The 23,196-nt window shown below is 43.7% G+C and overlaps 1 protein-coding gene across 1 annotated transcript in view; it reads right to left on the reverse strand.

Annotated features, from left to right (window-relative positions):
- SH3GL2 (SH3 domain containing GRB2 like 2, endophilin A1) overlaps positions 1–23,196 on the reverse strand; it is a 275,663-nt gene that overhangs the window by 56,900 nt on the left and 195,567 nt on the right. Inside the window, exons 2-3 of the mRNA XM_030194224.1 lie at positions 23,092–23,160; positions 15,297–15,369 (exon numbers count right to left, since the gene is read on the reverse strand). Of these exons, the coding sequence (XP_030050084.1) occupies positions 15,297–15,369; positions 23,092–23,160 (142 nt within the window). The remainder of the gene's footprint in view (positions 1–15,296; positions 15,370–23,091; positions 23,161–23,196) is intronic.

Raw genomic sequence — 23,196 nt, forward strand, 5'->3', positions numbered from 1 at the left:
TCGGCTCCTAGCCCATCATCTCCCTGACCCTCTCTCTCCATAATCCAGCATCTCCATCTCCTCTCTCTTCCCCTCCACACCTATGGTCCAGCAACTCACTGTCCCCTCTCTTTTCCCCTCCACACCTATAGTCTAGCAATTCCTTGTCCCCTTCCTGCTTCCCCTCCACCATATGGTGCAGCTACCCTCTGTCTTCCCCCCCCCCCCCTTCAAAAAAATACAGCTTCAATATTCAGCAGGGAACTGCTCGGAGGGGAAAGCGACTGCAGGAAACCCTACCTGGTAGCAGGAGATGCAGCTCCACAAATCCCAATGCTGTGCTTCTTCCTGGGTTGCGTAAATGGCAAAACATACACTGGAAGTGAAAGTCTGCTGCATGCACTTTACTGCCTATACAACATGAGAAGGAGCATGACATCGGCATTGTGTAGCCGCATCTCCTGTGGGTCCAGCATCTCTCTCCCTCTCTTCCCTTCATCCCCCTAGTCCAGGATCTCTCTATTCACACTTGTTCTCTCTCCCTATAGCTCTCCGCAGTCTGGCATCTCCACCTCTCCCCTGCTCCCCTCCATGGTCTGGCACTCCACCTCTCTCCTGTCAACTCCCCTCCACAGGTCCAGCATCTCTTTTTCCCCCCTCCCACATCAGGTCCAGCACCTCTCCCCTCTTAGCCAGTACTTTCCATCTTCTTCCCTCAACCCCCACAGACCTCTCTATCTTCTTCTCTCAGTCCCCCTCATGAGTCCAGCATCTTCCCTCTTCTTCCAAACCTTCTGCTCTACTCCCTTCAGTCACCCTTAGTGAGTCCAGCATTTATGCTTCTTCTCTCCAGCCCTCTTGCACTTTTCCCCTCAGCCAACACCCCCCCCCATCATAAGTCCAGCATTTCTTCCTCTTCTCCCCTCATCCCTCTAGACCTCTTGCTTTTCTCCCCTTAGTCAGCCAGCCAGCCAGCTAGTCACCTCCCCCCGTGAGTTCAGCATTTATTCTTCTCTCCACAGCCCTCCCCCAGACGTCTTGCTCTTCTCCCCTCAGCCCCCTTTTTTCTCACCCGTGTGTTCAGCACTTCTCCCTTATCTTCACCCTGCTCCGGTCCGACAAGCCTCATTTCTTTGTCGGCAGCTGCAGCCAGCACACGATGCCTGAGCCAACCCAGTACTTTTCCTCTGCTGCGCCCTGCCCTTGCGTAAACAGGATGTTGCATTAGAGGCGCAGAGTAAACAACATAATACATTTTTTTAGATATATTAGAAGCAAGAAGCCTGTATAAGAATCAGTTGAACCGCTAGATAACCGAGGGGTAAAAGGGGCACTCAGGGAAGACAAGGTCATAATGGAGAGATTAAATAAATTCTTTGCTTTGGTCTTCACCAAAGAAGATGTGGGAGAGATACCACTATGTATTCAATGCTGATGACTCAGAAAAACTGAAACTTATCTCTGTTAACCTGGAAGATGTAATGGCACAATTTGACAAACTGAGAGTAGCAAATTGCCTGGATCTGAAGGTATACATCCCAGAATACTGGTAGAATTGAAAAATAAACTTGCAGAGCTATTGTTAGTAACATGTAATTTATCAAGCCGGAAGATTGGAATGTTAATTTTTAAAAAGGGTTCCAGAGGTGATCCGGGAAATTATAGACTGGTGAGCTGATGTTGGTACCGGGCAAAATGGTACAGACTATTATAAAGAACAAAATTACAGAGCATATTCAAAAGCATGGATTCATGAGACAAAGCCAAAATTTATTTAGTCAAGGGAAATCTTGTCTCACCAATCCACTACATTTCTTTGAAGGGGTGAATAAACATGTAGATAAAGGTGAGCTGGTTGATATTGTGTTTCTGGATTTTCAAAAGGTGTTTGACAAAGTACCTCAGGAAAGACTCCTGAGGAAATTAGAAACTCATGGGATAGGAGGTAATGTCCTATTGTGGATTAAAAACTGGCTAAAACATAGAAAACAGAGAGTAGGGTTAAATGGTCAGTATTCTCAATGGAGAAGGGTAGTTAGTGGGGTTCCCCAGGGGTCTGTGCTGGGACCGCTGCTTTTTAACATATTTATAAATGATTTAAAGATGGGAATAACTCTTTTACTAAACCACGCTGGCAATTCCTGCATGGCAAATGCGAGGCAGTCCATTTAAATTGAAGGGCTACATTGCATTTGCTGCAAGGGAATCACTAGCGCAGTTTAGTAAAAGAGGCCCTTAATTTGCTGATGACACAAAGTTATTCAAAGTTATTAAATTGCAAAAGGATTGTGAAAAATTGCAAGAGAACCTTACGAGACTGGGCATCCAAATGGCAGACGATGTTTAATGTGAGCAAGTTTAAAATAGCCCTTGTGGGAAAGACGATCCCAAACTGTAGCTACATGATGCAAGGTTCCACATTAGTAGTCACAGCCCAGGAAAGGGATCTAGGTGTCATCGTTGATGATACATTGAAACCCTCTGCTCAGTGTACAGCAGCAGCTATGAAAGCAAATAGAATGTTAGGAATTATTAGGAAAGGAATGAAAAACAAAAATGAAAATGTTTTAATGCCTTTGTATCACTCCATGGAGCAACCGCACCTCGAATACTATATGTGATTCTGGTCATTGCATCTCAAAAAAGATATATAAGAAATAGAAAAGGTACAGAGAAGGGCGATGAAAATGATAAAGGGGATGAGATGACTTTCTTATGAGGAAAAGCTAAAGCTGTTAGGGCTCTTCAGCTTGGAGAACAGACGGCTGAAGGGAGATATGATAGGGGTCTATAAAATACAGAGTGGAGTAGAACGGGTAGATGTGAATCACATGTTTGCTCTTTCCAAAAATAATAGGATTAGGGGGCATGCAATGAAGCTACTAAGTAGTAAATTTAAAACAAACCAGATAATGTGGTAAAAGCAGTTAGCTTAACAGGGTTTAAAAAAGGTTTGGATACTTTCCTAAAAGACAATACACCATTATTAAGATGGACTTCGGAAAATCCACTGCTTATTTTAGGGTAAACATCATAAAATCTATTTTACTGTTCTGGGATTTTGCCAGGTTCTTGTGACCTGGACTGGCCACTATTGGAAACAGGATACTGAGCTAAATGGACCTTTGGTCTATCCTAGTATGGCAATACTTATGCTCTAACAGGGCAGGGCAGAGCAGGAGTCAGTTCTATAAACTGTGCCAAACTTTAGCCACCAAATTGCAGCATGCTGAGCATGAATTCGTAACAGAGGTGTTTCAGCCCCTTTATCATTTTTTAGTAAAGTAAAGCCCCTGACGCAGCGAAACGTGGCCATGTCAGGTCATTTTTTTAAATAAAGTTGTGTGTTTTCTGAATCTTGATTGTAATCCATTCTGTTCCTTGACTGAGAATGTTTTTCTTTATATACATTTCATTTCTACCATGGGATGTTGAACTAGATCTTCCAATATGAAGTTGATTTATTTATTTATTGCATTTGTATCCCATATTTTCCCACCTATTTGTGGGCTCAGTGTGGCTTACAATACATAGTGAATGATGGAAGTACAATATGTTACAGTACGATTATGGGTTACATTGTGAGGAGTTATGGGAAGACAAAGTCAAGTCAAAATCGTTTGGGGCGTAGAAACCATGGAATGTTACAATGGGGAAAAGATAGGGCGATAGAACAATAGTAAGAGAACATAGGGTATAACATTTTTATCTGTGGGTGGAGTTTTAAGTGTGGTGAAAATATGGGGTAAGAGAATTCAGAAGAGAGTGTATTGATGCATTTCTATTAGTGTGTTTGGACTTCATGTGTTTTGATCCTTGCAATAAATTTTCTCAAAGAGATAAGTCTTCAATCGTTTGCGGAAGTCGGTTAATTCGTAGGTCATTTTCAGGTTGCGTGGTAGTGTATTCCAGAATTGCGTGCTCATATAGGAGAAGGTTGATGCATGCAGTACTTTGTATTTTATGCCTTTGCACTTAGGGAAGTGGAGATTGAGGAAAGTTCGGGATGATCTTTTAGCGTTTCTGGGTGGCAGGTCTATTAAATCAGACATGTATGCAGGGGCTTCACCGTGAATGATTTTGATGACATTAGAATGTTATTACATGATCACAGTATCAGTCAAAGATCAAGAACAAAGTCATAGGTGACAGCATTTTTATTGAACTAATAATGTATTCCTGGCTAGCAACACTCCTTTCACCAGGTCAAAACCAAACTGAACATTGATACTATGTTGCATAAAACCCAGCACTGTAAAAAGGTAACATAAACGAGATTAGTATGCAAATTTGTCTCAGTAAAACTCATTGCGATTTAGTAGTTATGTCTTGAATGATAGGCCAATTTTGTGCTTCAAAAGATACAGAAAAGTACACATTAGGCTTCTAAATTTGTGTCTTATTTTCAGTCAAATTAAGGAGCATAAGTTTTCAGATGATAATTCATTTTAATTTAGGCGCTTAAACATTATTGGGGCAATTCTATAAACTGGCAACTCAGTTTAGGTGCCCCAATGCCATGCACTTTGCAACAATTCTATATTGGCGTCGGTGCCAAGATTCCATTATAGAATACTGTCATAAGTTGGCATTGGTGCAACCATATGTAGGTGCTCTCTCTCACACCATGTTAATGGTAGGCACACGTTGGTGTACCTTGGTGTCCCAAGTGATGTACATAATTTAAAGTATTCTAAAAACTATCCCCAAAATTCTGTATATGGTGCCTAGAGTTACGCACGTTAAATTGGTCATTTTATTTTTCAAATCATGTTGGTCCCAGGCTCTGGTTTCTGCTTCTCTTAAATCACTCACCAAGGTATCCTGTCCATTTGACATTTCTTCTCTCTCCATGTCCACTATCCATCTTCTTCCATTTCTGTGTCCCTATCTTCCTCCATGTTCAGCATCTCCATTTCTCTGTGTTCCTATATTTCCCTGTACAGCTTTTCCCCTCACTTCCTCCCCCATGCCAATGGGTCTCTCTTCTCCTCGACCTCATCCCATCCAGCCTCTTTCCCTCTTTGACTGAACCCCATCCAGCTTCTCTCCCTCTCATTTCCCTCTTGTCCTTCCAGCATCTGGCTGTCTTGCTTGCTTCCCTGCCTGCCCATCCTCCCTCTTTCCCTCCTGCTCTGAGTTCAGTATTTGATCCCCTCTTCCTTCATCCCCTTGGTCTCACATCTCTTTCTCTTCCCTCCCCCTCCTGCAAGTCCAGAACCTCTCTCCCTTCCCTCTAGCCCTCCTCCCACAAGTCCAGCACCAACCTCCCTTCCCTCCAACCCCCCTCCTCCTCCTCTCACAGGTCCAGCCCCCCCATCCTCCTCCCACAGATCCAGCACCTATCCCTTCTGTCCAGCCCCCTCCACCTCCTCCTCCTTCCACAGGTCCAGGACTTCTCTTTCTTTCCTCAAGCCCCCTCCTCTTCCTCCTTCCACAGGTCCAGCATTTCTCTCCCTTCCCTCCAGCCCCCCTTCTCCTCCTCCCATAAGGCCAGCACCTCTCTATCTTCCCTGAGGTCAGTCATCCAAATCCAGCATCCCTCTCTGTCTTCCCACCTGCAGTCTGGGATCACTGCTTCTTCCTTCCCCCTCCCCCCCCCCCCTCCCCCCCCCCCCCCCCCCCACTGCCGCAGTGCTTGCAGCTTATATTTTTGGGCCGCCAGCAGCAATTTACAAAGGTAGGTGAACGGGAAGAGGAAAGCTCCACCTGTATGCCATCAGAGGAACCAGGAACTATAAGGCTGTGAGTACACAGAGCTGTGACTCTGCAAAAATGACCTGCACAGACATACTGCACAGTCAAAACTTTTCCAATGTTAAGTAAATTTAAAAGTTTGGTTTAAAAAACAATATTTTTAACCCAAGGGGTTACAAAAGGAGCGTGACTGTAATTGTTTCTGAGTTATTGGTAGTGGGTTCTCAGAACTCAGAGTTTAGACAAGGTGAAGAGTTATTCACATGCGTGTGGGAAAAGCTCACACCTTGTCTAAAGTCTGACAGAGAAATCAACACATTATCTTCCACCTTGCATCTTACAATATACCTAGGGCACATGCTGAAATCCGTTACCGCACATCGTCTTCTTCTGTTATCACTTTCATAATCCATTTTGCTAGGAGACGTGTGTGTTCTGTGCCATAACACTCTATGCTGAATATTCCTCATAGAGCTGTACTGGTCACACATCAGTAAGCAGGCAGTGCCATAAATGAACTAGTAATAAAGTCAGCCATCTTTATAACATACAGCAATACAACAAACATGTGCACTTCCCCTGGCAAGTCTTCTTTTAACAGCAGGTTTATATACTATAATCAAATTATTGTTATCACACGCTTCTTGTCTTCTAGCCTCCTTGTTTTAAAGCAAAACCACTGCCACGTTTTCCTGTTGTGCTTCGCATGTAAAGAAGGCTCTGTGGACCGGCTATAAGAGAAGCTGGCTTCTGCATATTTATTTTTAAAAAAAAACCCCAAGGAAGTACGGATGGACCAATAAAAATGAATTGTGGTAATCTGGAGTAAGAACTGATAAAGTATAACAGTGGAGTGGAGTGGAGGAGTGGCCTAGTGGTTAGAGCACTGGTCTTGCAATCCAGAGATGGCCAGTTCAAATCCCATTGCTGCTCCTTGAGATCTTGGGCAAGTCACTTAACCCTCCATAGCCTCAGGTACAAACTTAGATTGTGAGCCCTCCTGGGACAGAGAATTATCCAGTGTACCTGAATGTAACTCACCTTGAGCTACTACTGAAAAAGGTGTGAGCAAAATCTAAATAAATAAATTTATTATGATTAAAAAAGACTGTAGGTCTACAAAACAAATCCCCAAAAGATGGTGGAAATTCAGAAGATAGACTCAGGCTCCACACGGTTCCGTGATTCGGAGCTAAGCGCCTGAATCAGGAGTCCACAATGATCTGAATGACTTAAAACACAAGAAACTGTGATTGGGGGTTAGATAATCTTCGAAGGGAAATAATCAGTATAAATACTTTCTCTGCTTCAAGCTCTGAGAAAATAAAGTGGCAAACGTGGAGGTGGGAATAAAACGAAAACACAGATCAATATTATATTACTATTGTGATTTTCACCACCCAATTACTGTCAGATCCCACAGCACTGGGATGAACAATGAAAATCTCTTGGTCACACTGCCTGAGGGAAAGCCTGAATATAAATTTAGGAGAAGATGAATCATTATTCCACTTCTCCCCTATGCCAAAGTGAATACAATTATTATTAATAAAACCAATAATACGTCTCATGTATATGCTATCAGAATGCGCCATTAGAAATCAGTAATGTGCAATGACGGCTCTGAAGCAAGACCTGTGAGCAGCTCTGGCTACATGTGTGTAAGAGAGAGATTACGCAGCAGATGCTGACTGGCAGCTCAGTTGCCAGCTGAATGAGCTCACCCGCCCCCTCCTCCCCAGAATCGGTTTGAAGACTTTGTTTTTTTGAACAAGCATTTGGGGTTGGTCCATCTGGTAGATATTTCAAAGTGGAATTCATCTGATGTGTATGTAGCACTATTACAATCAACAGTGTTGATACAGTGTTTACAATTGTCATTGGAATGAGTTTTTCAGCTCACATGCTTTTTTTTTTTTTTTTTTAGTTCAAAAAGCTTTTATTAATTTTCCAATAACAAAAAGAAAAGGACCATTGGCAACAACAGTATACAATAACAGTACATCCATATAAAATGCCAAACAACCATAATGAGAAGTACAATAGTAAAATCTCGAAGAGGATCAAGATGAAATAATACTTGACAATAGTAGTAAAATTCGTATTATCAGTCCATGGAATCTCATCAAGGAAGTTTGAATCAGGAAGGTGAATGGGATTTAGAATATGAGGCCATAGGGGACCAAATTTTTTCAATGAAAGCTAATCTATTAGAGAATTCAGCTGTTTCACATTCAAATTTGTGAATCATAAGAATGGTCATCCACTAGTATGTATGTAGTATTTAATAGATTTGCTTATTCCTAGTTATGAAGAATCATTTGTATCGAAACAGCAATTAAAATATCAAAAGCTTTTTTTTTGTCATTTACGGAATATTATTAAAGACATTCTACCCAGCTCACATGCTTTATCGAAGTATCTGATGACCCCCTGATGCAGGCAGTTGCAGAAACTTAGTCAATTCGGGTCTTCCTTCAATAAACTATTTTATGCATCATTGGTTGTTCTTTGTTCCTTAGACCACTTCTGTTATTATTGCCTGGCTTGCTGTTCCTGCACAGTTATACTCCCGTTTTCCCATTTAGATCTTGAGACATAAGGGTCAACATTCAAAGCAATTTAAATGGCCAGAAATGGCTCCTGCCTGCTTAAATTGCTTGTTGAGAGCTAACCAGGAATATTCAGCTGTACTGGGGGGCCCTTTTACTAAGCTGCGTAGGCATCTACACATGTCCAATGCGTGCCAATTCGGAGCTACCGCCTGGTTACTATGTGGCTCAGGCGGTAATTTCATTTTTTATGCGCGTCCAGTATGTGCGTCGGAGAATATATTTTATTTTCCGACATGTGGCAATAACTGGGCGGTAATCGGCATTGTATATGCGCTGATGATTACCACCCGGTTAACACGTGAGACCTTACTGCTAACTGAATAGGTGATGATAAGGTCTCAGGCCCAAAATGGATGCACGCCAATTTTCATTTTGCCGCATGTCCATTTTCGGCCAGAAAAAAAAGGCCTTTTTTGCAGGTGCACTGAAAAATGGGCCTGTGTGCATCCAATACACGTGTCTACACCAGCGCAGGCCACTTTTTGGTGCACCTTAGTAAAAGGACCCCTTAACTGGATAGTGCCGCTGAAAATAGCACCTAAGCTGAGTCCGGCTACTTTGTGAGAATTCTGGCAGCAGAGTCAGCATTTAGAGACTCTTTTATCAAGCCGCAGTAGCAGTTCCCGCACGGCAATGCTAACAGAGCCCATTCAAAGTGAAATGGGCTTTGTCGGCTTTAACACACTGGGAGCCATATCACAGCACAACAAAAAAAATTTTTTTCATGTGCTACTGGGCAAAAACCATTTGTCCTAAACTAAATTCAGTGTGCGTATTCCAAATCCGAAATCAGAATTGTTGTAACACGTCAGGAAATTTTGTTATGCATAAGTCTGCCCAAATGAATTAAGCACTTGGAAAGAATTGAATAATTTTTTACAGAATGAGTTTTACTCCAACAATTACCTGATCTACATCAAAGTTTTCGTAGTAAACAGTATATGAAAATGTAATGGAATAACAAAATTTCAAAAAAGTCTCGCATTCCAGTTTAAAAGTCTTACTTCAGCAAGGCCCAGAACTGTTAAAAGTGCTTCAGGCATCTACTTTTGCGTTTGAGACCAGTCATATTTTCCCGTCACAAAAACCAGCAGTAGTCCCCCATCATGTTGGGATTCCAGCGGCCTTCATATCTGTTCTCCATTGTAGAAATGTCTTTACAGTGGCGTAGCAAGGGGGGTGGGAGGGGCGGTCCGCCCCAGGTGTCAGCTCAGGGGGGGGGGGTGCTTCCTGCCAGCTCCCCCCCCCCGGGTGCAGCACGATGACACCCCCCCCCGACCCAGTGCCTACCCTCCTCTGTCCAACCAGCTCCCTACCTTAAAAAAAATATTGGAATCCGAGGCGAGGCGCAGCGCCTCGCGCCTGCACATAAAAGAAATGTGAACCGTCTCTTCGGGCCTTCCCGCCCTCCGCTGACGCAACTTCCTATTTCCGCACGGGCGGGACAGACAGAGCGAGAGAAGGTCCGATGAGACGGTCCACATTTCTTTTACATGCAGGCGCGAGGTGCTGCGCCTCGCCTCGGATTCCGATATTTTTTTTAAAGGTAGGGAGCTGGTTGGACGGAGGAGGGTAGGCACTGGGTCGGGAGGGGGTGTCGATGCGCCGAGGGGGGGTGTCATCGTGCTGCACTGGGGGGGGGGGGTGCAACGGCGAACCACCCCGCCCCGGGTGGCAGCACCCCTTGCTACGCCACTATGTCTTTATGGAACCTCTCTCCATGTTTCCAATATATAAAGCATGAATATTATAAGTGAATAGGCTTTGCATGTATAACTTAAAATCTAGACGTGTCAGGCAAATTCGGAGTTCATATTTGGAATTGGCGGGTTCAATTTAGTATAAATCACATGTTTTTCTCTCAGTAGCAAAATCATTGTTGCGTTGTGAGTTAGCGCTGCTTGATAAAAGAGACCCTTAGATGGTTAATCAGCTAAGATAACTGCATAAATAGGATCACATAAAACACAGTCTTATCTTTATGTGGTTCACCATAGCCAGTTAAGTGCTGAATATCTCACTAAACCAGTTATGTTTAATCCAGCCACATATGCCCCAATATTCAATGCTGGTGTCTGGACAAGGCCCAGCATTGAATTTCCAGGAATAAAGCCGGTGGCGGTCAGCAAAATGCGATCTGCCGCCGTCTGAATATCAGGCCCATGGTGTTACTTCTGATCTCTATTGTCATTCTTTTAGTGAATGCTTGGATGTCTGTCCTATCAAATTATTGGCGTTCCTTTCACATTTCCAGTTTTTAATCTGTAAACCACTCTGACCCGCCTGTCGGAAGGAGCAGTATGGTAAATTTCTCAATAAATATGAACATATATAGAAGCTGGTGAGGCTGCCTGTCGGAAAGCAAATCCAGGTTTATGTACAAGCAGGAATAGCTAGAGCAACGTCTACTTTAAACGGTAAATGAGAGTCGAGTCATTATTACTTTATGGGGTGCTTTTACTAAGGCGCGCTGAAAAATGGCCTATGGTAGTACAGACGCGGGTTTTGGGTGCACGCAGATCCATTTTTCAGTGTGCCTGTAAAAAATGCCTTTTTAAAATTTTTCCCAAAATGGATGTGTGACAAAATAAAAATTGGAATGCATCTATTGTAGGTCTAAGACCTTACCGCCAGCCATTGACCTAGCGGTAAGGTCTCTCACATTAACCGTACAGTAATTGCCTATGCGCATCAAGTCAGAGTTACTGCCCAATTTTTGCCACGCACCAGAAAATAAAATACATTTTCTGGCGCGCGTAGCAGACACACGCCAGAAATGAAATTACCACACAGGCCACGTGGTATCCGGGTGGTAACTCCAAATTGATGCACATCAGGCACGCATGGAGGGGCATAATCGAACGAAAACGTCTATCTCCATGGGCGTTTATCTCCGAGAACGGGTCCGTGAAGGGGCGGACCGAACCGTATTTTCGCAAAAAAATAGACGTCCATGTTTTATTCGACAATGTGTGAGCTGGGCGTTTTTGTTTTTCAGCGATAATGGAAAATGAAAGCGCCCAGCTCAAAAACGAATAAATCCAAGGCATTTGTTCGTGGGAGGGGCCAGGATTCGTAGTGCACTGGTCCCCCTCACATGCCAAGACACCAACCGGGCACCCTAGGGGGCACTTTTACAAAAACACAAAAAAAAGGTAAAAGAGCTCCCAGGTGCATAGCACCCTTCCCTTGTGTGTTGAGCCCCCCAAATCCCCCTCAAAACCCACTGCCCACAAGTCTACACCATTACTATAGCCATAAGGGGTGAAGGGGGGCCACCTACATGTGGGTACAGTGGGTTTGGGGGGGTTGGACGACTAAGCATTAAGCAGCACAATTGTAACAGGTAGGGGGGGATGGGCCTGGGTCCACCTGCCTGACGTCCACTGCACCCCCTAACAACTGCTCCAGGGACCTGCATACTGCTGCCAGGGAGGTGGGTATGACATTTCAGAGTGAAAATAAAAAGTTGTGAAATATCATTTTTTTGTGGTGGGAGGTGGGTAGTGACCACTGGGGGAGTCAGGGGAGGTCATCCCCGATTCCTTCCGGTGGTCATCTGGTCATTTAGGGCACTTTTTGGGGCCTTATTCGTGAAAAAACAGGGTCCAGGAAAAGTGCCCTAAATTCTAGCTACAAACGCATACTTTTGTTCCATTATCGGTGAAATGCACCCATCTCTGTTCAGCCGATAACCACGCCCCAGTTCCGCCTTCGCCACACCTCTGACACGCCCCATCAACTTTGTCCGCATCCGCGACAGAGTGCAGTTGAAAACGTCCAAAATCGGCTTTCGCTTATACCGATTTATTCGTTTTTGGGAGATAAACGTCTATCTCCCGATTTGGGTCGCAATATAGGCGTTTTTCGCTTTCAATTATAAGCAGGATAGGCAACTATGCGGCTTAGTAAAAGGGCCCCTATCTGCCTTAGTGACGTTCTCAAGAAATGAAGAAGCAAAAGCAAAAATATAAATATGACAAGCAGGAAAAGGAAAGGTCTGTGCTGGGACCACTGCTTTTTAACATATTTATAAATGACCTAGAGATGGGGGTAACTAGTGAGGTAATTAAATTTGCTGACTACACAAAATTATTCACAGTAGTTAAATAGTGGGAGGATTGTGAAAAATTACAAGAGGACCTTACGAGACTGGGCGTCTAAATGGCAGATGACGTTTAATGTGAGCAAGTGCAAAGTGATGCATGTGGGAAAGAGGAACCCGAATTATAGCCACATCATGCAAAGTTCCACATTAGGAGTCATGGACCAAGAAAGGGATCTAGGTGTCGTCGTTGATGATACGTTGAAACCTTCTGCTCAGTGTGCTGCTGTGGTAAGAAAGCAAATAGAATGTTAGGAAAGGAATGGAAAACAAAAATGAGGACGTTATAATGCCTTTGTATCACTCCATGATGCGACCGCACCTCGAATATTGTGTTCAATTCTGGTCACCGCATCTCAAAAAAGATATAGTGGAATTAGAAAAGGTGCAGAGAAGGGCGACAAAAATGATAAAGGGGATGGGATGACTTCCCTATGTGGAAAGGCTAAAGCGGCTGGGGCTCTTCAGCTTGGAGAAAAGACGGCTGAGGGGAGATATGATAGAGGTCTATAAAATAATGAGTGAAATGGAATGGGTAGACGTGAAGCGTCTGTTTATGCTTTCCAAAAATACTAGGACTAGGGGGCATGCGATGAAGCTACAAAGTAGTAAATTTAAAGTGAATCGGAGAAAATGTTTCTTCACTCAACGTGTAATTCGACTCTGGAATTTGTTGCCAGAAAATGTGGTAAAGGCGGTTAGCTTAGCCGAGTTTTAAAAAGGTTTGGACGGCTTCCTAAAGGAAAAGTCCATAGTCCATTATTAAATTGGACTTCGGAAAAATATTTCTGGGATAAGCAGCATAAAATGTTTTGTACTTTTTTGGGGATCTTGAAAGGTATTTGTGACCTCACTGTTGGAAACAGGATGCTGGGCTTGATGGACCTTTGGTCTGTCCCAGTATGGCAATACGTATGTACTTATGTACATGGGCAGCCTTTCCAGAAAAGAACCTGATGAGGAAGACATTGATTTGAAGTGCCTCCAGTAAGCTTTCTTCATTGAAATGGAGATAACAGTTAATGAGGACATACCTGGGGGAAAGTTGTTTATTTAAAGGGGAATTCTTTTTTTAATGGATGTGATCTCTGGCAAAATTCTTAGAGTTCAGCAGGTACCTTTCATAGGGTAAACTGGCTAGCCACAAGGTACATAGGTCCTTTTATAGTTAACTACAAAAAAAAATGATAATTTATGTTTCTAAGACCAATGAAGCAAAAACCACTCTTAGAGCTCTGTTTACTAAGCCACGTTATAGGCGCGTTAGCATTTTTAACGCACGTTAACTATGTACACACGTTAACTGTGTACACACCTACAATATTCCTATAGGCGCCTACACGGTTAGCATGTGCGTTAAAAATGCTAAAGCACTTTAGTAAACAGGGCCTTTAATCTTTAATGGTTAGGCACTGAATATCCATGCCTAACTGTCTAGCTGCTATCCGGGATATTCAGCGGGAGATAACTAGTTACCTCCCGCTGAATATCCGCATTTAGGCACTTAAACCCTATTTAACCAGCCAGAGCTGTTCCTGCCTGGTTAAATAGTTTTTCAGTATTGGGTGGGGGGGAGGGTATGTGGCTAGACTTTTCTTTTAATGTGTTAAACACTTTTCAGGTAGAAAGTGCTTGTAGAAGCCATTGTCCCTACTACTGCTGCAAGTATTTTTATTTATTTATTTATTTTATTGCATTTATATTCCCACATTTTCCCACCTATTTGCGGGCTCAGTGTGGCTTACAATACATTGTGAATGATGGAAATACAATGTGTTACAGTACGATTATGGGTTACATTATGAGGAGTTATGGGAAGACAAAGTCAAGTCAAAACAACATTTGGAGCGTAGAAACTATGGAATGTTACAATGGGGAAAAGATAGGGTGATAGAACAATAGCACGAAAACCTTAAGGTAACTAAGGGCAACATTAACACTTCCATTTAAGAACATCATTTTATGCACATAGGGTAAGTCCTGAAACCCACCCGCATGAGGATCTAGCAACCTTATTTGACAATTACCTGATTAGATTGTTGGTATAGTTTGTTTGTCTGTTTTTTGCTTGTTGTCTCTTTTCAGTGTGTATTGTGTGTGAGTACAATATTGGAAGCACACATTACAATTCTGGGCACCAGCCCTACCCCCTTTCCAACTAAAACAACCTGCAATCTTTAAAAATAAAGCCTTTCTGGGACTTGCTTTTCTTCCCACATCTTTTGACCTTCTACCACATCTTGGAAGCCTGACACCTACTAGTAGCACTAGGATACAAATGCTAGGGGTCAAGTAGTGCTTTTTTGATAGTGCCAGTTGCAGCGATAAGATCAAATATGGATCACTCTTACTCCAATGTCCACTGGTATCCTTGGGTGAAACATGGTTGGGGGGAGGGGTCAGCCTTCACCTTTTTGAGGAATTAAAGGTTCAGACCGTCAGTCGGCAAGGCTTCAGTGGTGGTGCTTTTAACATTTATGCCCTGAGTTGAGGGATGTGGGTTATACTCCAAATCAGAGCTAGAGAGATTGTAGAGCCCATTGTATCACCAGAGATCAAAAGTCCTTCCATAAGGAGGGACAGCAAGGTCTACAATTCAGGCTATAATGGCCCTTTAACTCATGTCACCATCAATGGGACAACTTTTCCAAAAACATTTTCACATACTGCCACAGCTGGGAATGTGTAAAGCTTCCCACCATGGCAGCATGTGAAACATTTCTTGTGAGACTTATCTACAGATATAGAGCTCAATTGCATCCCATAGGTACATTTCACAAGACCCATGAACTTTTCCATGAATTAGTCCATGAGGCCCAATGCATGGTGAAATACATACAAGACACCAGAAGATCTGTTTAAAATACTGAATACTCAAGCCACCTCAAATGTTTTAGTACCTGGATTGGGTTGGAGGTACTCTATTGACTTAGTCATTATCTCCATCACAGCCCTACTGGTCACATCCACTTTCTGAAAAGAAGAAGAAAGGGTAAGAAAATTAAGAATTAAGGGTAAGAAAAAGTCAAAGAGTTATTTATGTACTAGAAGAACTAGTGATCAAAACATATAGATGTACATTTATAAGGAGCTGCCTAAATTTAGGCCACAAGTATTCAAGTAAATGCTGGTATTCTAGTCATTCTGTGCATATGTGAACAGAGGACGCAAGGAGAACTTTACCTACCTTGGCTAGCCTTCTGCTCCTTCACACATAATTCAGACTGGAGGGATGTTCCTTCTTACGCTGAACCTCCCTGACTGGTCTTTGCTCTGGGTTTTTATCCCCCCACCCCCACCCCTGGGCTGAACTACTCCCTCCCTGCTGAGTACTCTAGAGCAGTGTTTCCTAAATCCAGTCCTGCAGTACCCCTTGCAAGTCAGGTTTTCATGATATCCACAATGAATATGCATGAATTTGATTTGCATGCACTGCCTCCATTATATGCAAATCTGGTATCATGCGCCAAACTGGCCCTACCACTGGGTAACTCAGGATCCCGGCAGTAGTTCTGAAGTTGATGCACGCAGTTTACTGGGATAAAAATAATTTTCTGGTTTTTTTTTTACTATGAGGGATATTCCCGGCAGTAATTGGCAGTGTGGCCACATTGCCATGGACTGCCCAATTACCAAAAGGGTAGCGCATGAGCCTTTACCGCCTGCTAAATAGGTGACAGTAAGGGATCAAGCAGTAAATAGCCACATGCTAATTTTAATATTAGTGCACAGCAATTTATGGTTCCATTTTTAAAAGGCCTCTTCCCCACTGTGGTAAAAAAGCAGCCCAGCACACGACAATTTCATTCACCAAAAACTAGAGCAGGCTACTTTTTACTGCGGCTTAGTAAAAGGGTCCTTAAATTACCTGCATCAGTCAACAAACAATAAACAATGATATAACCTCACACTACACTTACTATAAAACCAACTCATTCTCTCCCATCTGCAGGGCCGGTGTTGGGGGGGGGGGGGGGGGGTAGGGGCAAACAGGGCAGGCTGCCCTGGGCCCCACAGCTCCAAGGGGTCCTGTGGTCCAGGCATCTCTTCCCCTTCTCACCACCACAGTCCGTCTCCTCTCTTCATGATCTTCTTTAAAAATTTGTTTCCCTTCTCAGATGGGCCCCAGTGCAGCAGCCATTCTCACAAGCTGCCTGCGGCTGCCCTGAAGTTTTCCCTCTCTGCCACGATTCCCCCCCCCCCCCCCCCGATGCAATTTCCTGTTTCTGCCTGGGCACATCACTGAAGAGAGGGAAAACTTCGGGACTGCCGCACCGGGGCCTCTCTGACAAGGGAAATAAAACAGACTGCAAGGTGAGGGGAAAGGAGGGAGACGGACTGTGGTGGGGAGAAGGGGAAGAGATGCCCGGACCATGTAGTAGCAATGTAGGTGGGGAGATCAGGGATCAGGAGCTCCCTTCTTAATTCCTGCCCTGGGCCGCACCATGTCTAAAATTAGCCATGCCCATCTGGCTAATTTTTCATTGACTCATCTTTGCAATAGCTTTCATATGGAGAATTGTTCTTTCTCCTATGTTGGGAGAACAATTTTAAAAAACAATTTCTTTAGGCTAAGCAAAGTTTATGCATGTGCAGCCTTTACATTGGTAGATTCTCCCAGACTGACTGCCAGATGCACTAAACTTAACTGGTTCCAGCCAGTTTAACGTGCAAATAGTAAACCGGGACATGCACAAAAGGGTTCTCCAAGCCATTTTCCTGTCACGGTAGCAGCTAACGAAAACGGAATGCAAATGAGCAAATTAGTATTATAATGTTTATGCGATGCACTACCGTTCCGAACCCATGCACCGTGGAAAACCTAACGGGAGGTCTGCACCTCTCGTTGGGGCTGCTGTGAGGGAATTGGAAGGAAAAAAAAATGTCCGCGTGCTCATCAGGGATGTCCTTCTAAAGTGCCTAACATGGATGTCCTTCACTCAAAAATAAAAAAGGACGTCCCTGACGAGAACTTGGACGTTTTTTTTCCCCAGATTGTGAAGGGCGTCCTTCTCAGACATGTTTTTCTTACGTGCCCGAAATGACCACCGCCGGAGAGAATCGGGGATTGGGACATGCGAGGATGTCCAAATCAAACTATTTGGACATCCCTTTCGATTTTGCCCCTCCAGGTCTCTCTCAGCCGATCACTAAAGGCGCTTTGATTGGCTGAGAGAGACCTTGAGGGGCATAATCGAAAGGGACATCCAAATAGTTTTGATTTCGGGCACGAGCTTAGCCGAGATTGGGTGGCAGAGCTGGTAGTGGGAGGCGGGGATAGTGCTGGGCAGACTTATACGGTCTGTGCCAGAACCGGTGGTGGGAGGCGGGGCTGGTGGTTGGGAGGTGGGGATGGTGCTGGGCAGACTTATATGGCCTGTGCCAGAACCGGTGGTGGGAGGCGGGGCTGGTGGTTGGGAGGTGGGGATAGTGCTGGGCAGACTTTTACGGTCTGTGCCAGAACCGGTGGTGGGAGGCGGGGCTGGTGGTTGGGAGGCGGAGATAGTGCTGGGCAGACTTATACGGTCTGTGCCCTGAAAAGTACAGGTACAAATCAAGGTAAGGTATACACAAAAAGTGGCACATATGAGTTTATCTTGTTGGGCAGACTGGATGGATCATGCAGGTCTTTTTCTGCCATCATCTACTATGTTACTATGTAAGAAAAACACATCTGAGAAGGACGCCCATCACAATCTGGAAAAAAAAAACATCCAAGTGCACATCAGGGACGTCCTTTTTAATCTGTCTTTGGCATGCGCAGGGCAGCCAGCATAACGCTTGGTTGCTCTGCGCATGCTCAGCTGGCCGACTGGAAGGAAGGAAATCGTGTGCAAATGAGCTAACAGTGAGCAGCTCATTTGCATGCGATTTCCTTCATGCATGCCCTTTCCTTACCGATTTGCTAAGGGATTGGTAAGGAAAGGGCTCTTTACGTGGGGTTAGGTGCAGTTTACAGAATAGTGTTAACTACTGAATTCTATATAGCATGCCTAGGGATCTGCACCGAAATCCAAGCATATTCTATAATTACACGTGTAACTTAATTGGCTTTAAAAACTAATCAGCGTTGATAGCAAGTCTTAACAAGCAATAATGAGTACTAATTGGCAATAATTAGAATATACGTGCAGAAATCCCTAAGCATATTCTACAACATACTACGCCTAAATTCTAATGCGTGCAGGTAAAAAGGGGCATGGTTATGGGTGAGGAAATGGATGTTTCAAAATTTAACGTGGAAACAAACAGAAGCGGATCAATCAAGGTGTAGTGTACAACTTTATTCTAAAAAAACACCCGATACAGACTGTGTTTCGCCCACTAGGGCTGCGTCAGGGGCTCTTAGCAGGCCAAAGACATCTGATGATGCTCTCTTTTTCAAAAGCATGAAACAGGGACCAGATCAGATGTCTTCGGCCTGCTAAGAGCCCCTGACACAGCCCTAGTGGGCGAAACACTGTCTGTGTTGGGCGTTTTTTTAGAATAAAGTTGTACACTACACCTTGATTGATTCGCTTCTGTTTGCTTCCACGTTGGATATTGCGGATCGTCTGCCTTCTTGTTCCAAAATTTATGCACAGAATGTGGTCCTCTACAGCTAAATCTATGCACTAGGATTTACACCACATTTTCACTGGTGTAAATGGACGCAAATACTTTTAGGCGCTAGAATATCAACTAAGCTTACTCTATATACCGCGCCTAAATTAAAGTGCGGGTTATTAAATACGCTTAGTCGGAACTGTTTACCGCATTGATTTTTTACGCACCATATATAGAATCTGGCCCTAAGTCCTTTTTTCAGACATGTCTAGATTTTAGACGCCATTTACAGAACCTGGCCCTAAGGGTGGTAATTCTATAAGGAGCCATCTTGTTTTAAACTTGTAAACTACGATATTCTAAAATAATCCAGCTATACGCTATTGCGTAAGGATGGGCCTATCTTCAATGGCTGGAGCATGAGTGGGGTGCATAATCTTGTGTGCAGGTTACAGAATTCTATAAAATTGATTGTGAGGGTTACAGAATAAGCGCAGTTACGCATATAACTTAATTGTTAAATTAGGAGCTGATTGGGGTTAACAACCAATCACTGAAGTTAATTGGCACTGATTTGCAGTTACACGCATACTTGCCCTTACTATTCTATAACCTTAGCACATAATTTCTTCAGTGCGCAACTGCTAGGGGGTGTGGATATAGGTGGAGCATGTGCAGGTTTGTGCACGTTATAATGTAGGAATATTGATTAGTGTGAATGAGGGAGAGAATGTATGTAGAAATGTGTACAAAAGGTGATACACAAGATGTAAAAATACACATATTTAAGAACATATGTAAGAACATATTTAAGAATATATTTAAAGAAATTTCATAAATAAAAAATTGAATGAAACAGGGGCGTAGCCAAACAATAGATTTTGGGTGGGCCTGGGCAAGACGTGGGTGGGCACCAAGTGTTATCCCCCCCCCCCCCCCCAACACCAAAAAAATATGTCAGCTGGCAGGAAAATGCTTCTTTCCAATTTGGGAGTCTGAAGCAGGCATGCACTAAAAACTGAGCATGCGCAGGTGCCTGTATCATGGAGAGTAGCATTTTCATTGCCATCAGGGGGAATTCTTCAGGTGGCAGTGCTTGAGATCCCCACCAACTACCACTAAACGTGTGCTACTGTTGGGTGGGCCTGAGCCCCAAGCGGGTGGGCCCTGGCCCACCCAGGCCCACCTGTGGCTATGCCACTGGAATTAAAAGATTATTATTTATTTATATAGTGATCGTGCAGTGAATATAGTTTATATAATTAGGGTGATCACTTTGAGGTTATTGAGCCCAGTTTTGAAGATATGCATATTTATCAGGGATATCCTATAAACTTGAACAGTTATATTTGCCACCAGGACAGGGCTGAAAACCACTTATCTATATAACATACTAGCGTGACGTCTGATCAGACTCAGGGTGGGGGGAGCTCTCAAGCTGCGTTAGGGCAATAACCCATGTTATTAGCCCCTTAATGTGACTTAAAGGGTTCTAAAGCAGGTTGTCTTTCCCTAATGCAACAATATTTAGGTCTCAGTGAGTTACATAATAATGAGATACAAAACATGCAAATGCATGTAAAGCAGATCATTATTATGTAAAAACCAGAATACAACGTGCAGTGGACACCAGATGAACACCACAAGTCATATTATGGTCATAAAATGATTGTAAAACAATCCCACCCAAAAGCTGAAACAGAGAAAAATGTAGGCAGATAAAAACCACATAGTCTATTCATTCTGCCTATCCATGCCATCTACTCTCCCTATCACTCCCTTAGAGATTCTATGTACTTGTCCCAAGCTTTCTTGAATTCAGATACTGTTTTCGTATCCACCACTTCCACCATGAGGCTGTTCCACTAATTCATCACCCTTTCCATGAAGAAGTATTTCTTTAGGTTACTTTTTAGTCTATCCCCTTTCACCTTATCTTAAACCCCCTCATTCCAGAGCTTCTTTTTAATTGAAGGAGACTGAACTCCTGTGAATTTATGCCGCATAAGTATTTAAATATCTCTATTTTATCCTCTCCCGCCTTTCTTCTAAAGCATACATATTGAGATCTTTAAGTCTCTCCCCACTGACAAGACCACTGACAATTTTAGTAGCCGCTATGAGCACTGGGCTTAAAGCTGCAGCCCGATGCTCCCAGACCACAGGTTAAAGGGTTTGGTACTGCCCCCCTCCATTCATATCCCCCACCCCCGATAAGAACACCCCCCACATACCCACATTCAGACTACTCACAACAAAAACTACCCCCACCCCCCAAAGGACATCTCCCCATTATCATTCAGGGCCCATTGATCCTGTATATGGTGGTTCAGTGGTCCTAGGACAGCAACGATCCCCAGTTGCTCCTGCCCTGCCAGCGCCATCTCCAAAATGGCACCCCTAGTACTAGTCTTATGGAAACATTACCCCTAGTGATAGTGCAATCCTACCACTAGGGGTGCCATTTTGAAGAGAGCGTCAGCAGAACAAAAGCAACTGGGGATCGCTTCTGTCCTAGAACCACTGGATCATCAGGTTTAGTGCCATTAGTCCCTCAGGTATGGGTGGGGTCCTTATTGGGGTAGGGAGTTGTGATTGAGAGGTGTGAGTATGACTGGGGGGATGTGTAGAATGTAACTGGGGGAAGGGGGTGTGAGGAACTCTATAGGAAACTGCTCCTCCCCCTTAATGATACTCTTTCACAGTGGCAGAAACACCTTAAATCTCAAAATCTCACCTAGGGGGGAGGTGGCACAGGGAAGGCAGAGGCGGGAGGGTGTGGCCCAGGAAGTATAAAAGCTCAGGGCACAGCTAGGTCGAGAAGGCCCAGAGAGAAGAACTGGAGCCCTTCCACCTATGCCTCCACCACCTATGTGCAACTCCCATATGCTTACAGACGCTACATCCACGTTGGTCAAGTTCATCTTGGAGCCTTGACTGTGAGCGAAAACCCGAATGACAGCTGGATGGTGATTGTTATCTGGAAAGAGATAAAACTTTATCCCTGGGTCCCATAGCTGAGACAGTAGTGCACACTGTGACCCCTACCAAAGCAGGCCATAAGAGGACAATTCTTGAGTTTAAGAACTGGCTGCTTGTGTTTATTTTCCTTATCCCTGTGGCACATTAATAAAGTAATTTATGTTCACCTTTAATGTATGGCCCCATTTATCTGGGCTCTGGGCCTGCCCTCATCCATGTTCTAACAGGGGGACTGTGATCGAGGGGGGGTGAGATGGGAGTGTGATAGGGGTAGTAAATAGCACCGTGGCCCCTTTAAGCTCTGGCCATGGAACATCAAACCAAGGCTTTAAGGTCCGATACTCCAAGGCCGCTGGAGTAACATTGCTGAAGTGTTATTCATTTACCACAGGAGTCAGTAACCTGTGGTACTGAGATGCTACAGGTTGTTGATTTTTGTGATAAATTAAGGTGCAGTAAAAGCAATTCTTTTACCACACCTTGATAACTTCCCCCCTAGGTTCTTTTTTTTTTTTCTTTGACCAATGAGAAGCAGGTTTGTATCTGGTAGCAGGAGCCTTCATTTGCAACTACCTGAGTTTTTTCTGCCCTGTTTCAAAGCCCCTTCCCTCAGAGTCCCTAGCTTGATCACCGTAGGGATGGTCCTCAGACAAAGGATATGCACCAGGGTTTTTCCTGGAATTATGCAATTGTGGGCTTCAAATCTATTAATTAGGTGTCACCCTGGAACAATAAACATAGTTTCCTCCCCTCCCTTCACGGCCTGTGCCGCAGCTCCAGCCCCAGCCAAACCAGAGGTCCCACCTATACGATAGGAATGCAATCCTTCCTCATAGCTGCTAAAGGGCCCAGACCCACATTCTCTTTCTGAAATATCAATATTTTTGAATAGACATTTTTTTCTTTAAGGACTTCTGAAAACCAAAGGTTTAAACCACCAAGTGGAATTTATAGTTTATGAACATTATGAATCCAGTAGATCTTAATGTAAGTTACATGCTTCAAATCTTTGGAATATGGAAGTATATCCAAACTTCTGAAATAAGCATGATCCTTTTCAGTGACTCAGGTGTGTGAAATTATTCTGAAAAAAATCTACTATTGGCATTTTCCCAAGACAATAATATGTTCCTGAAAATGGTGGGTCTAGACCCACTGGGTACTTACCCTCTCCATTTCTTTGAAGTCATCATCTAGTTTGGTTCCTTCTGCTCCTCCAACTTTTTCACTCACTTTCTGTGGATAAATGAACAAAAAAAAGTTGTACCAATC

Source organism: Microcaecilia unicolor, chromosome 2 (assembly GCF_901765095.1).
Source record: "Microcaecilia unicolor chromosome 2, aMicUni1.1, whole genome shotgun sequence".
Lineage (NCBI taxonomy): Eukaryota > Metazoa > Chordata > Amphibia > Gymnophiona > Siphonopidae > Microcaecilia > Microcaecilia unicolor.